Below are 16788 nucleotides of genomic sequence, written 5' to 3'. Positions count from 1 at the left end.
GCAGGTTGTGGGTTCAATTCCTGGCTCTGCCATGTCTATGTGTCCTTGAGCAAAGACACTTAAGCCCATGTTGCAGCGATCTGAATGGGTTGAAAGTTGTGTGAATGAATGGGTGAAAAAGCTCTATATAAATACAGACCATAATAGCAACTCTTCTTCTTCTTCTTCTGATTTTATTTGTGGAGTATTTGTGAAGTAAACTATACTAGAGCGAGTTGTCTTTCAACCAGACAGGCAAGGGTTTGATTCCTGTCTCTGATCGTCTTCATGCTCATGTGTCCTCGAGCAAGACATCCTTAATAATTAGTCTGTTATAACAACACGTGTTTTAAATGTAAACAGAAAAACAAGAAACCAGCAAAGACGATAAAATCCTCGAGTCTTTGTCTTTAACAAGACGTCTGCATGTCAGCTGTGTCAGGAAGTGTCTCTGTGACCTGCAATCGATGACCCTCAAAGGTCAAGTCCCCAGCGAGGGAGGGCCGCCAACGACCCGCTGGGGCCGCGTGGCCCCCCGGGCCAGTAAGTCGGATGGGGTGTTGACAAATCGACCTGTGTGTTAATCAGTGGTGAGAAAACTCCACACACACACACACACACACACACAGGAGACACAGGACAGATTTCAGGGTCAAAAATATTTGCTGAATATTTTCTTGACTTTTACTTTATTTATTATTATAAAAAACAAGCATAAAAAGACATTGGAACTCATACCTCAGACATACACCGTAGACAAAATGCTCAATTATAAAAAAAACTAACATAAAACTTTATATTATGCACAAATTTGGTCTTTTTTAGTGTTTAAATTGAGTTTTGATAATTTTTCATCATTAAAAAGTCTTTTCTCATCTAAAAAAGTTGAGGAAACATTGATTTAAATGATGTGTTTTGAACTGAAATCCAGATTATGGTTGCTTCATTTAAATGTAATTAAAAAAAACTTATGATACAAAAGGTTAAGACATAGTAAAAAAAACAGTAAAGTTAAAGATAAAATACGTGAATTTTTACCTTTTTAAATGTGAAGAAATTTGACCCGTTCAATCTATGATGTACTTTAACATATGAAAATGGATTTCATTTAAAATAATGTTTATTATCCCGGACATTTAGCACAAGTTTGCTTATGTCATAGTTTCTATGTTGTTTGAACTGTGTCGTAAATTTGGCAACATTTTGTTATGTTGTTAAATCTATTATTGACTGTTATAAAAAATACTAAGTACAAGACTGTGGGGAAGAAATCAACAGCTCACACCATGACTCAGCACAAATGCTGTTCTTTATTTACATTTACAGCGTCAGTATCAGACAGATACTGACGCTGTTGTTACTTTTGGCAAAATGTTCTTTTTCCTCCAGCTAATAAAATGTATAAAATTCATTATAAAATAAAATTTTCACATGAAAATCCACTTTAACAGGAACATGTGACTCGTTCAGTCCTGTGACGTATGAAAGTAAAGATGAAGTATCAAACAGGTGTCGAGCGTTCATAAATGAAAGTGAAGTTGTGCTGATGTTGAAGAAAATGATCCACGTTGTTATTGGATTATTTCTGCTGCCGTCGCAGTGAGACAGTGATTTGAGAGGAAACCTGAGCCTGACTGTGTCTGAGCATATTTAGTTAGTTCTTTAGTTATTTAGTGAGTTTTTAATGAGTATTGCAGACAGTTGGATTAGCATCGATCACAAGTGCAGATGATGGCGCGTTAATCTGAGCGACTCAGGCTCTGCACAGACTCACTGAGGGAACGTCAATCTGTCTGTCTGTGTCTGTCTGTCTGTGTCTCGGTCTGTCTGTCTGTGTCTCTGTCTGTCTGTCTGTCTGTGTCTCTGTCTGTCTGTCTGTGTCTCTGTCTGTCTGTCTGTCTGTACAGAGACACATACACTCTTTGTGTTTGTCATATTTCAGTGCATGTGATGAACGAGTGAACTCAGAGTGAAAGTAACTTGAGCTTCATAATCTCAGAGGATAAAAACACTATATATGTTACATTATGTCTTCATTGATTTTATGATTTTTATTCACAGAAATTGACAAAAGTTGATGATCCACATTATAAATAAATGTTAATCCTTAATCTATGCATATTTCAACCAGCGCTGAATAATTCGGGGTAAAATATCAAAGTGCAGTTTTTCTGTTTGCTATTTATATTATTTATAGTTTTTTTAATTCAAGCTTCGGTTCAATCTTCACTATGTTATAGATTAAAAATATAAACTTTCTTGAATTTGCCTCCTGAAGGCTTTTTTTTGAAATTGTAATTGAAATTAAAAGTCTGAACTGCATTATTATTATTATTATGCTACAGTTTTTAAATAGGTGTCGAACATAAAGCAATGATTTTGCAACAGAAAGTTTTGATTTTAAAACAATGACTTTTTTAACCTGAATTTTAACTATTTTAACTATAACGATTATTTTTGTCAGTAAAACTTAAAATTTTACATCCAAAAGTTTATCTAACAAAACAAAAAGCATTTATTTCCTCTTTTCATGTAGTTACTATTTAGTATAAAGTAATTTACTTTTTTATTCAAAATATAGAAACACACAAAGCTGATTCAGTTTAAATTTAAATTTAGTTAAAACTATTATGTAAGTGTGATGTAAGCAGATCATTTGTTTTTATTAAAGTGTTTTATTTATAAGATAGAGGATAAAAAAATCAGCGGCTATAGTTTGAAAATATATTCATTTTAATAAAAAATCTAATTGTTTTAACCCAAATTACACCTTTTTCTTTTTTGAGTGTTCATTTTATTTCAGGCGCTTATTTTTCACAAAAATCAAATGTGCTCCTTTATGATAACTGTCTGTCCCTCTGTCTGTCTGTCCCTCTGTGTCTGTCTCTCTCTCCCTCTGTCTGTACCTCTGTTTGTCCCTCTGTCTGTCCCTCTGTGTCTGTCCCTCTGTTCAGTGGCGTTCCACGGTCTGCAGCTGAAGATCAAGAGAGAGCTGCACAGTCCGTGTTCAGAGTTGAGCGCCACCTGCAGCCAGGATCGCTCGTTTAAACTCCAGTATGGAGAGAAGTGTCCGTACAACGTCAGGTGAGTGAACCACATGTTTACCCTCCTATCTTAGGCTGTGTCCGCACATTCAATCCTTACATTCAAGGACATTGGTCCTGGAAAGTCCTTGAATTTGAACTCTAAACTTTATAATATCGGGCCGCACGGTGGTATAGTGGTTAGCGCTCTTGCCTTGCAGCGAGAAGACCCGGATTTGAGCCCTGGTTGGAACAAGGGCCTTTCTGCATGGAGTTTGCATGTTCTCCCCGTGTGTGCGTGGGTTCTCTCCGGGTTCTCCGGTTTCCTCCCACAGTCCAAAAACATGCAATGTGGGCATTATGTAAATTGGACACTCTAAATTGACCGTAGGAGTGAGTGTGTGAGTGAATGGTTGTTTGTCTCTATGTGTGTGTGTGTGTGTGTGGCCCTGCGATGGACTGGCCAACTGTCCAGGGTGTACCCCGCCTATCGCCCGATGTAGCTGAGATTGGCACAGCGACCCTCTGGTGGAGGATAAAGCGGTAGATGATGACTGACTGACTGACTGACTGACTTTATAATAATGTTCATAACGTGACTGTTGGTGAAACACTTGATGAAAAAAGCTACAGTTGTTGCAACAGTTGGAAACTCATTTTCTTATTTTATACGTTTTACACGTCTTGAATAATGAACCTCCTTTATTTGCTTTCAATCATTGGTCGCTCTCTCTCCTGTCTTATTTTAACCTTTATTATTATTATTATTATTATTATTATTATTATTATTATTATCATTTTTATACACCTGCAATTCCACATCTGCAAACACTTAATAAAAAGGTTTCATAGACAGAGACGCACAGGAAAGTGCAGAAATATTTAAAATGATGATTTGTTACACGCTACTGATTTAATTTGTGAACACATCCCATCATGTTCCTCGTGTATGTGCGCCGTGTCTGTGTAATCACCTTCACTTTCATTCGCTCACCTGGTGATTCCTGACACAAACACGCCTCCTCCCAGATCTGTATTTACCCGTTTAAATGAACGGGGAATTGGAAAAAGAAAAGCAAAACAATTTACCAACAACAAATGATTTCACTCTGCACTTCCCTGATTAATTGAGACGTCATTTCAAACCATATTTTATTACGTAAGGTTTTGTCATATAACTTGTAAAACAGAACTCATTTATATCACAATATATAAATATTTGCCTCCCGTTAAATGACGTTTTTGTATGTATGTCTTTTTAAATTTCAGCTTTTATTCATTACATTTTATCCTGATTTTTATTTAAGAAATGTTCTTATTGTGTATTCATGATTCCGTTTATTCTTCTTCTGATGCTGAAACAAAAGTAACTAAAAAAGTGGTATTCTAAGTCTGTATTTCAATATAATGTCTGGTTTTATCATGTCGCAACGACACCCATCAGTGTTTGTGCAGAATATAAATTCATGTTCATGCTTTGGGATTAAATTACCTAAAAAAAAGAAAACACAAAGCAATATATTTTGGTTTAATGGCTTTTTGTACACAAACACAGCTAACGTCTCTCTAAACTTCAATCACATATATTATTTATTTTACAGACAGTTCTGCGATTAAGGCAAATACATAAAAAGTTAAAATCGGGACTCGGTATCAGCAAAAGCTCAACATAAAAAAAAAAAATGTTATCGGGTACAAAAAAAGCCGATGAAAACATGCCTAGATTGAAATAGCATCAGAATATGGTGTTCCACAAGGTTCTACTCTGGGACCGTTACTTTTCTCTGCAAAGATCCCTTTTGGGATTCCATACAAAAGCAGTCTGGGTAAAAGACTGGTTATGGATATGCAAAAAATGTGAACAAGGCCCAGCAGCATGTTTGACCCTTGTCTCTTTGTTATTGCCACAGTGCCTATGAGCAGAAGCAGCCCGCAGGAATGAAGCCCTCCAGCCCAGTGACGCCTCCGTGTAGCACCCCTGTGTCCCCCCTGCATCATGCATCCCCCACAGCACCACCGACACCCAAACCAGACCGGACCTACGCTCACATACCGCCGTCACAGCCACTCGCTGAAAACGCCTACGCCATGGACCACAGGTATGACAACAACTGGAACTGTTTGTCATCAGGATGGAAGACTGGTTTTTACTTGAACTATTTTTTTATTTTTTTTTATTTTCTAATTTGGGATTAATGGATTGTAAAGGGTTGAACTTTACCTAAAATACTAAATGGTATTTGGTTAAATGGTTGTTTCCAGTTTTCCAGGATAAGTTGAATTGTTTTGCTTTTTGGGGTTTTTGGCCACGCCCCCTTTATCATAACTCACCCAATGGCACATTTTCAGCCTTAAAGACAGATTTAACAGATTTTGTTTTTTTTGAAAACTGACCCAATGTATTCCTAACAAACTGACTGAAATTGATGCTTCGAGTCAGTTAATAACAAAATGCATTTAAGGTGGATTTTAATGGGCTGTAAAAAAAATAATTTGATAAAAAAATAAACAATACAACATATTTTCTGATATTTACCAACTCATATTTTGTATTAAAAATTCTTTTACAACAGTTCATAAGCTGCTCTTTAATCTGGTGTTTTATGTTTAAGTCCTTGTTTGTGTAATTGTTTGATTCAGTTTTTTGCCTCTTTGATAATAATAATGAATCCACTGTTTATTTACTCAGATTTCGGCGTCAGCTCTCGGAGCCGTGTCACTCGTTCCCCTCCCCGCCGACGATGACCCGCGACAGTCGGCCCATCTACCACCGGCAGATGTCGGAGCCCAACATTCCCTTCCCTCCTCAAGGTTTCAAGCAGGAGTATCCCGACCCGCTCTTTGAGCACCCGGCCATGATGGGGGCGCCGCTGCCCCACGCTTACCCGGCCACCATGATGATCAAGCAGGAGCCGCGGGACTTCACCTACGACTCAGGTGAGCGGACCATTCAGTGGCTGTGACTCAGTGTCAGACCAGAGCATGATCATTTCAGGAATGGGAGATGACATGGCAGGACGGGGGAGGGAGGGGGGGGTGGTGTTTATTGAGTTTGCCCATTATTAGAGCAGGGGATCTGGTTTTGCCGGGTGTCTGCGCCGGTCGCCATTTCCTGTGGCGCCCTAATAGAAGAGATGCCTGTTAACAGTCAAAAAGCTGCCCTCCCTCCCACACTCTGTCCCTCCCTGTACTTAGAGAGGACAGGGACATAATCCTCAGGCCACGTCAGGACATGAATGAACACATGCTGGACAACTAGGTTCATTCATTCAAGTGAGAACGAGAGACAGAGAGAGAGAGAGAGAGAGAGAGAGGACCCAGGAGAGACAGAGCTGGAGACAAGTGTGTGTGTGTGTGTGTGTGTGTGTGTGTGTGAGACTCGTCAGGGGGAAAAGTAAAATAAAAATCACAGCGGTCGTCCACAGGCTCTCTGCTCTCTTTGTTACTTCGCTGCTCAGCTGTTGTTTTCTTCGTCATATGGAGCCCGGAAACTGCAGATCTTAGTGTTTTTCTCACTTCTCCAGTGGCAGGTTTACTTGTGTGCCAATACACCGAGACTGACGACGCTCTGCCTCTAAATACTAATTAACACCACTGGGTGAAGACAGACAAAGAAAAGAAAAGAAAGAAAAACAACTAGAGTATCTCTGCTTTTGACAAACTCAAAAGTCTCTGTAGCAAAGTCAAGCTCCTGTTATAGTTCTTGTAGAATCCTAAACAACTGGATAAAATATAATTATTATATCAACCATCAAACACAAACATTTAAGAATGCCTATCTATCTATCTATCTATCTATCTATCTATCTATCTATCTATCTATCTATCTACCTAAGTCTACCTAGCGATCTACCTACATTTAAGCTAGTTAGCTATCTAAATTTTTAAGCTACCATGTTTAAGAAAGCTAGCAGTAGCTGTTAACGCTCTTAATGTTATGCACACTGAGGTTTTTTTTAAATAAAGGGTGAAAGGGAACGTTGTACTGTTGATTTTTAGCCATGAGGAACACCGCGCTGCTAGCCGCTAACCTCTGATAGCCGCTTACGCTGCCATGAGCCACCCACCGATAAGCTGAACGCTAACGCGACGCGTAAATGTGAGACCTACAGTTTGTACGCTATAGCTTTCTTTACGTTACTGTACTATAGTGTTCTTAAATTTACTGTACTATAGTGTATGTAACGTTACTGTACTATAGTGTTCTTAAATTTACTGTACTATAGTGTACTTAACATTACTGTACTATAGTGTTCTTAAATTTACTGTACTATAGTGTTCTTAAATTTACTGTACTATAGTGTTCTTAAATTTACTATACTATAGTGTACTTAACTTTGCTGTAATATAGTGTACAGGGTACTATACAATAATACATTTCCTATGCTAAACTTACCTTTACTTTAGTGTACTATACTGGGCACTATACTTTACTGTATTGTATTATAAGTTACTGTACTGCACTGATTGTACTATACTTTACTGTAGTATACTGTACTATAAAGGGTACTATAGTATACTGTACTATAAAGGGTACTATATTTTAGTGCTGAAACAATCGATTAATAATCGATTACTAAATTAATCAAACAACTATTTTGATAATCGATTAATCACTTTGAAGCTTTTTTCATGATTGAAACAAGATTTCTTAATGTTTAACTTCTTAAATGTGAATATTTTCTTTATTTCTTTGCTTTTAAAGAAATCATTAAAGGTGAATAATTTTGGTTTGTGGACAAAACAAGACATTTGAGAACATCATCATTTCCAGGTTTGAAGAACACCGATCAACATTCTTTAAGGTTTTCTGATGTTTTATGGACCAAGCGATTAATCAATTAATCGAGAAAATAATCGACAGATTAATCGATTATGAAAATAATTGTTAGTTGCCGCTCTACTATATTTTACTGGACTGTACTATACTGTACTGGATAGTATTATACTTTACTGTATTGTACTGTACTTTGCTGTACTATATTGTTTAATGTAGTGTATTATAATGGGTACGATAATTTACAGCATCATACTGTATTATACTGTAACATACTGTACTATACTGGGTATTGTACTATAATTTTCTCTAGTGTATTATAATGGATGGGTACTATTTTATACAGTACTGTTCTGTAAAATACTGAGTGTTATACTTTAATATACTTTACTTTTCTGTACTGCACTATACTGGGTGTTATATTGTACTATATACTAGTACTGTACTGTACTGTACTGTAGCAGAAACGGTAGCAGTGTGTGTGTGTGTGTTGGAGGAGGAGGAGGAGGAGGAGGTAATTTCATTAGCAGTCATTTCCTCTCTAAGGCCATTACTTTGATGAAGTTGAGAGAAATGTTTATTGAACATTCACTTTGTGACCTGTTTTTTTCTCTCTCTCTTTGATCCCGAGCCGTCGACAGTGATGTCTGTGTTTGTGGGATGTTCAGACACGAGCAGTAAATCTGACCCGGTGCTATAAAAGTCCGTCAGAGTCAATGTTACCTCATTTTTATATAAAATGATTATTATTTATTATGGATCTTGTTTTATTTGAGTTTTTTTTTTGGTTGATGCCACAATTTACTGAAATGAATGCAGCAGAGTGCAAATATACAATAATTTCTTCATCTGATAAAACATTAGGTTATATGGTTAAATCATAAAAGATTATAGACAATATTCCACGGTGTAGCTCAGTGGTTAGGACTGGTACCCCATTTGTAGAGTTAGTTGGATAAAAGTGTCTGCTAAATGACATGTAATAATAATGACTATATTATCTGATTAAACACATTTAAACTAAACATGCATGATGGGCTGTTTCTACAACCTGCGTTTGGTGTCTGTGCACATGTACACAGATGTAAATGTATATTATGTATTTTTTGATGTAAATTTTTTTTTTAAGTGAATGAAATGGTAATTGACCAATGCCAATTATCACGCTGTAAAACTCTATTCTCTGACGTTTTCTGTAAATGATCAGGTGAAATTTGAGTTTGAGATCTTTAAAGAATTGAATTAGCACAATAAGAACATTGAATTTAAAGAAAAGTATTATTTTTTACGGCTCATATGCTTCACAGAGACATGAGTGTGGGTGTGTCTTAATTTGATCTGATTGACGGTTGCCAGGCAACAAACAAGGCCTCGATGATCGACACACACACGCACACAATTACCTCCTCTTAAATTCTTCTTTAATTGTGTGTGAACCTTGTTTTTATTTCAATCCAGTGAAAGAAAATTTGACAAAAATGAGGTTGTTTCAGCCAAAGAAGACAATAATGATTTAGTCGTCACGTTGTGTTATGAAAATAAAAGGTGTGCAGTGTTTGCACTGGTGCAGTAAATCTTCCTCCGTGTTGCAGACGCTCTCAGGATCCATTAAAGGTTTGATATAGACAGAGTTTGCTGGTGTTGTGATACGGACGCTGCAGGGAATATTGTTTAATCAGAGCCGGTGGTGCAGTAAGTGAACAGGCTGTAACTGTGACAGCGTTCTTAATGCTGCCTTCAGGCCCTTTAACACCCACTCTTCTTCTTCTTCTTCTTCTTCTTCTTCTTCTTCTTCTTCTTCTTCTTCTTCTTCTTCGTCTTCTTGTGTTTTTCAGCAGAAGTGCCGAGCTGTCATTCTGTCTACTTACGGCAGGACAGTTATCTGGCTCACACGAACAGAAGCGAAGGTACGAACCAACGACGATGAGACACGAGTGAATGTTGTGATGTTTATTTATTCAACCTTTTTGATTTAAACTGTGTTTTCTTTTATTTATTTATTCGTTCAAACACAGGTTGTATGTTTGACAAAGTGGCGAGACATTTCTACGACGACACCTGCGTGGTGCCAGAAAAGGCCGAAGGTGAGCAGCAAATACTTTAGTTAAATTGAACCTTTATTTTGACCAAAATCACAACATACGTAATCTCAAGGCACTGAGATAGTGAATAGAATAGAGCCGTACAATACGATTAAAAACTGTTTAACACAACATACATGCTATAGTTAAACATGTCGTTTTTAATAAAGTCCAATAAGAAAATGTTTTTTGGTTAAATTTGTTGTTAGTCAGCAAAGAAACATTTGGATGGAAATGAGTTCATCATATGAAGAATATGAAGGATTCTTGAGATGAAAACTTAGTTTAGACTCAAAAAGTCTTTATTAATTAGTCAGAAAAAGATGAATTCAGTCCATTTTCACAGAAATAAGAGCAGAACACACAACAAAAAAGGTTTAACATTTTAAAAGATCTGGCAAAACAAAAACACTTCAACTTACTGTAAAATGTTTCCCAAACTTCAAAATGATGACGCTTTTAAATAAAATGACAGACAACAGCCTGTTATGTTGTAATCAGCTGTTCTCAGGGGCCCTGAACTCACTGATGTGTGTGTGTGTGTGTGTGTGTCCTCCCTCACAGGGGACATTAAGCAGGAGTCGGGTCTGTACCGCGAGGGCCCGTCGTACCAGCGCAGAGGTTCCCTGCAGCTCTGGCAGTTCCTGGTGGCGCTGCTCGACGACCCGTCCAACTCCCACTTCATCGCCTGGACCGGGCGAGGCATGGAGTTCAAACTCATCGAGCCGGAGGAGGTGAGACGCTGGTCCACGTCTGTCCATGTGTCTCTGTCCATGTCTCTGTCCATGTCTCTGTCCATGTGTCTGTCCATGTGTCTCTGTCCATGTCTCTGTCCATGTCTCTGTCCATGTGTCTGTCCATGTCTCTGTCCATGTGTGTGACGGATGAACCTTCATGGAGGTTTGAGTTTGACCCAAAGGAAAAAAACGAGGTTTTGGTCAAAATCACTGGATCATATATGAGACAGATAAAAACTCTTATACACAGTTACTCCTGACTGTAAGAATATAAATAAAACTCATGTTTGAACTGTTTATTTCTTCTTTTTTGGGGAGAACAATATTTGTGACGCAGTTGTAGAATTATGACACAGCTTCAAACGTTCATAAATGTTCTAAAATGACTTTATCAGAATAATATCGGTATCGGTAGATACTCGAGTTTGTGATATCGATATCAGACACAAAAAAACCTTAATTTGTGTTACAAATATCATTAAGTTTATAGATACATGTAAATATCACAGTTAATAATTCAATACATAGAATAAAAAGAGAAAGTATAATATAGTGTCACACACACACACACACACACACACCTGTGATGACGTGCCTCTTCAGCAGGTGTGTGTGTGTGTGTGTGTGTGTGTGTGTGTGTGTGTGTCTGCGAGTATGTTTTTGTTTGTCCACACGATGATAGAAGGAGAGAAAGGGAACAGGAAGTGTGAACAGGGAGGGGGAATCTGAGGCGAGCGCGGTGGGGCAGCGGGGCGGCTGGATGCTGGGTGTGTGGGTGGGTGGTCTGGCAGACAGGTGCTGGAACATCTGCTGCCTCCTCCGCTGGGTGTGTGACAAACTCCTAATGAACACGTCGCCGCTCAGGTCTGCTCGGGCCGGACGCAACTGTAATTACGCTTATTAGGGAAAATACGGAATTATAACAAGTTTGTGGAAACATCTCAGCTGCCGCTGCTGCTGCTGACTCTGCTGCCGCTGCTGCTGCTGACTCTGCTGCCGCTGCCGCCGCCACTGCTGCTGCTGCTGCTGCTGCTGCTGCTGCTGCTGACTCTTTTGTTGTTTGTGTTGTTTGCTGTAAAGGTTGCTCGTCGGTGGGGGATCCAGAAGAACCGGCCGGCGATGAATTACGACAAGCTCAGCCGATCGTTGCGCTACTACTACGAGAAGGGAATCATGCAGAAGGTAACGCAGTCACAGGATTTGTCTTTCTTTCTTCTTTAATTGTTCACATAAAGAGCGTCTGTTTTCGACAGAATCTAAAGTGTTTGTCATTTTCTATTTTGAAAGTGGCCATTTTCTATTGTCATCGGTGAGAAACCACTGAGGTCAAAGGTTAAATTGTTCACACATTTACGTGTTATGTTCATCTTCATATATCAGTCTTCATATAATACATTTATTTCTTATTTAAAAAGCACTTTAAAGGTGTTACATGTGTTTACCATTTTGTTTGACTTTTTCCAAATATCGTTGTTTTTATTGATCCCAATGAAATAAAAAAATTAATGTAAAAATATCAATGCTATATTGCAATATTAATAGAATAAGCCATACATGTTATTATTTATTCATATTATTTATTTGTTATTTGGTTACATTTGTTATTAGTCATCATGTATATAAGGAACATTAGGATGGAAGAATATGGAGGATTTTGAGATGAATTTAAACTCAAGATTTCAAATAGAATATTTTAAAGACTTATTTGGTCGGTAAAATGTCAGAAAACGTTGATAATTATACGGAAAAATAAAGGTACAGAAAAATTGTATTAATTTGCAGTGACAATGACTGAAAAACTGGCATATATATATATATATATATATATATATATATATATATATATATATATATATATAGGCCACATTAATCGGCCCTACCTCTACTGTTTGGTGCCACCATTCCCAAACTGTGGTGTGTGTACCACCGGTGGTACTCGAGCTTCCTCCAGATCGCCTGACCTGGTTTTCCAGGTCTAAGATCAGAGCGGAGCTGAGGGATTTAGAATTTTGAGTGTGTAGAAAATGAAACACATCATCATAATTAATCTAATCTTTATCTAATGTCGATTTCTCCGCTGGTTCTTGGGAACCACAGCTTTAGTGAATGAATTGAGTTGCAGATTATCATATAGATCTGTGTGTCGTCTGCATATAGAACGATTGCAGATATTGTTTTTACACGCTGGAAAAACAGAAGAAATAAAACATTCACACATTCATAGCTTTTATAAAAGCTGATGTTTCTCTATAAAAACAGAGGTTTGTGCCTTTCATGTGAAAGTGTTTGTCAGGAGAAAAGTCGGCACCTGCACTGAGCGTCAACCTAAACGTTTCCTAGAGTTCACTCCTGACGTTTCACTGCGTGTCATCACCATCCACGACTGCTTTTTTAATGCGTCTCCCGGCTGTGAACGAGGCTGCCGCTATTCTCCATCAGTCAAACTTAATTTGTGTCTCACCTTCCGTCTTAAGTTACAACGAGCCGATAATAAGACGTCACTGAAGTGAACAGTCAAACAATTTCTGTGAGACGATGACGATGCGTTACTACACGCTAGAGGGGAATTTAAACAAAAACAGGCAATGTAAGAAAAGCTCTACGTGGGAATAAACACAATCTTAATTCAACTTCATCACATTTCCTGTGTCGTACAGATCTGTGCTGCGTCACATATTACACAAATAAATGGAATAAATGATAGAAATCAGCATTTTGAGACTTTTCTGCCTCTAAAACAAAGTTTTCTCTTCCCTTTCACCCGTTTGTGGTGACATTTGGCTTTTTTATTTTGTATTTTCACATTAAAATTAATTATCAGTAAATATAAAGTGGGGTAATTGGATGCGTAAAATAAATATGCAATTAAAGTGCCTGTTTAAATGCTGTTAGTTTAATTCATTTGTAGTTATAAAACATTTCATCAGATAAAAACTCTGAGAATAATTAGGGCCAAATTATTTGGGGAAAAAATATTGAAATGCAAATATTTAGTGACCTATATTGTGACTTAAGATTTCTGCATGAGAATACTTTACTCATTTGATGACATTAAAATGAAATTGTGTGCGTTAATAACACAGAAAATAAGGAATAAGAAAGTTAAGAAAACTCAATATTAGTATATAATAAAATATATACCTGAACATCAATCAGAAAAACTGTCAATTGCGTTGTTCCAAGATGTGATTGTATTTGATATTACAGCTCAGATGATGAGGATGATGATGATGATGATGATGTTTTAATATCTGCATCGTTTCTAAATCGTCTAAATCTCAGGTGGCCGGCGAGAGATACGTGTACAAGTTTGTGTGCGACCCCGAGGCCTTGTTCTCCATGGCGTTCCCCGACAACCAGCGGCCGGTGCTGAAGACGGACATGGAGCGGCAGATCAACGAGGAGGACACGGTGCCGCTGTCGCACTTTGACGAGAACATGGCGTACGTGCAGGAGGGGCCCTATTGTCCGCCTCACCCTTACAGCGAGGGCTACGTTTATTAACGCCACACACACACACACACACCTCCACTCCTCTTTCTCCGTTCATCTGAGACTCTTGTTGTCTAATCCACAGGAAAAAGACTCATAAACACATGAACTTATTATTTTGGCTCTTTCTGACGTCCAGGCCGCACAGCAGCAGGATGGAGAGTGCACTTTACGGACAGGAAACGGCGCGGTGTTATTACCCCGCCAGGGGCTGTAGCTACTGTCTGTGGTTGTTTATGTTTGTACATCAGTGTGGGAGTAATCTGTCCGTCCGTCCGTTTATTTGTTTGTTTGTTTGTTTGTGAGCATGTGGCTGCCTGGACTGACTCACGGCCGCTACACAAAAGACTGAATTTTCAACTATTTTGGGGGGGATTCCGTTGCAGCAAAAAGGAGGATGATGGCGTTTTTGTGAAAGTTTATCTGGAACAATTCTCCTGACGCCAACCCCCGCCCTCCTCGTCCAATCAAATTGAAGATTTCCATGTTCTATGTTGTTGTTTTCCAGCTGTCACAGCGTAAACTGGATCATCCGCTCGGCGACCGAAAACCTCCACGCACGTCAGATTTTTTACCCAAAAACTGTTGTGAAAGGGAAAATAATCTGGATGATGTGTGAACGGGCTGTGTTTAGGATAATCAATAAAGCCACAGAACCATGTAAAATAAAGTGTAAACCTGCAGTTTTCTTCATTCAGACGTGAGTCTGACCGAAATGGACCGAAATCACCCATCAACATAAAAGTTCCCCACGACAAAAAGCTGTTTCATTGTTATAAACAATGAAAGGATTCAAAAAAATTCAAAATGTTCTCTTTTTTTGTTCCAGGTGAACATGAAGTGTATATTTTGCTTTAAAAAAAAAAGTTGCGTTGCCATCAATAAGGTTTTTTTTTTTTTTGGTAAAATAATTGAAAAAATAACTATCATAAAATATCTAGAGTTTTATAATGTGATGACAAACATTCTTGTTTAGCGTTCCATTGTATAATCAGGTAAATCCTCATTTTGTGTTTTCTAGTCTGGAGATTTAAAAAAAAAAGAAAGGCGGCAGGTCTGACTCGCTACTCTGAACTTCTTCATTTTCTTCATTTCATTTGACTTTTTTTGTTTTTTTAATTCTTTTTATTGTTATTGTTCAGTTTTTTTAAAAACTGTCTCGTCTGTATGAGTTTGGTTCTCGAGGGCCTCGTGGTGTCCGGGTGTGGGATTGGCAATAGCAGAAATTCTGTAATAAAAATATTCCTGAAAAAAAACAAGTTGTTTTTATCTCTGACACATGAGAGGATTTTCACATTTTAACTGTTTTCACAAAAAAGAAACATGGAAGACTGAAGACACAATGACAAACATGATGGATTTTTACCAATCTGCCTTTTCCAAAACACATTTAGTCCCAGGCAGTTATTCTTTCTGTGATGTGTCTTTTCTCAGGGTCAATAGGTTGTAGTTTTACCCCTAAAATGGTGCCAGGTACGTATGGTCACCTTACTCTAGAGACAATCTTAGTTTCCCCCCACACTTGTGCCCAGACTTGTGCCAGATGTGGTCATCTCACTGTAGAAACTATCTTTGTTTCCCTTCTGACTCACTGCCAGTTTGTGTGGAGAAAAAAAGGTTAGCCTTGAGCTTGATGAAATAAATAAATGAATAATTGACCCAGAAATCAAACATTGCCAAACAAGAGACGACTGAGGAGCTGAGACTTCGTGTGGAACGTTTTAATTTACGGCTTAAAATTCTGAACAACTGACATCCAGGTGAGTTCTGGCTGCTAGTGTTAGCATGCTAACTACGCTAGGGTAACCGAGCGTAAGAGCGCCTATTCTGGGTGAGTAATAAAACTATCGAAGGACACAAAGGGCAGGTTTTTACGTCAACAGCGTCTCACTTTTATTCCACTTGCTTTCACATGTAACTTACTTTACTTTACTTACTTACTTTTCTTATTTACATGTAAACAACTCTCTTCTTCCGGCATCAACAACCAAGGCTACGCTAGTTAGCAAGTGAGGCACGTAGACAACAACGCTGGGAGTCTTGTGTTGACGTTAACGAGTTCACATTCATTTATTAATACGCAATAATTGTGTTTGTGTAATTAATATTTATTTTTTTCGTAGTTCATTTAGTAAACTGTCCTGTCTGTAGCATAAGCTCCAGCTAGCATGTTAACAGCTTTAACATGTTAGTTATGAATGTTAAGTGAGCTAAAGGGCTGTCAGTTAAAGTGGAAAACTTAAGGGTAACTTAAATTACAACGACTTAACTCGTGTTAAAAATCATACTGTATGTAGACACACTATGACATTGATGAGTCTTTTATTTTATTGTTAAAATATGCAATAAAGGGAGATTTTGCACACATTTAAATGACTTGAAAACAAACCTGTTAAAGACCACTAACCTCAATTTGTGAAAATCAAATGAAGGGGGATTTTGCTGTATTTTGCAAACATAGACAACATTATTTCAGAGAATCTCTGAATTCTCCGTGATAAACGTCCAGATTTGACAAGGTGCTATTTCATTGCTGTCTGTGTGCAAAATACAGCAAAATCTCCCTGTATTGCATATATAAATAGAAAATATTTATAAATGTTATAGTGTGTCTAAAAATACAGCATTGTTTTAAATTTTAGCCCAATGCACTTTAACACGAGTTAAAGCTGTCAAAAATAACTCAATCAAGGGGAAGA

General features: G+C 37.9%; 2 protein-coding genes across 6 annotated transcripts in view; both read left to right on the top strand.

Annotated features, from left to right (window-relative positions):
* Positions 1–15334, top strand: part of etv1 (ETS variant transcription factor 1) — a 28125-nt gene extending 12791 nt beyond the window's left edge. For 4 of the 5 annotated variants that reach the window (XM_058648888.1, XM_058648886.1, XM_058648887.1 and 1 more), the window contains exons 3-10: positions 2934–3063; positions 4913–5101; positions 5692–5939; positions 9615–9686; positions 9795–9863; positions 10425–10594; positions 11678–11779; positions 13880–15334. In XM_058648888.1, the coding sequence (XP_058504871.1) occupies positions 2934–3063; positions 4913–5101; positions 5692–5939; positions 9615–9686; positions 9795–9863; positions 10425–10594; positions 11678–11779; positions 13880–14101 (1202 nt within the window). In that variant the 3' untranslated portion in view covers positions 14102–15334. The remainder of the gene's footprint in view (positions 1–2933; positions 3064–4912; positions 5102–5691; positions 5940–9614; positions 9687–9794; positions 9864–10424; positions 10595–11677; positions 11780–13879) is intronic. The other variant, XM_058648885.1, reaches the window with a different exon arrangement.
* A 328-nt stretch (positions 15335–15662) lies between these two features.
* vwde (von Willebrand factor D and EGF domains) overlaps positions 15663–16788 on the top strand; it is an 86857-nt gene continuing 85731 nt past the window's right edge. The window contains exon 1 of the mRNA XM_058647464.1: positions 15663–15849. The gene's annotated coding sequence lies outside the window, so the exon portion shown is untranslated. The remainder of the gene's footprint in view (positions 15850–16788) is intronic.

Source organism: Solea solea, chromosome 13, assembly GCF_958295425.1.
Source record: "Solea solea chromosome 13, fSolSol10.1, whole genome shotgun sequence".
In the NCBI taxonomy this organism is placed as follows: domain Eukaryota; kingdom Metazoa; phylum Chordata; class Actinopteri; order Pleuronectiformes; family Soleidae; genus Solea; species Solea solea.
Note: the sequence above shows the minus strand (reverse complement) of the source record. Positions and strands in the feature narration are given on the sequence as shown.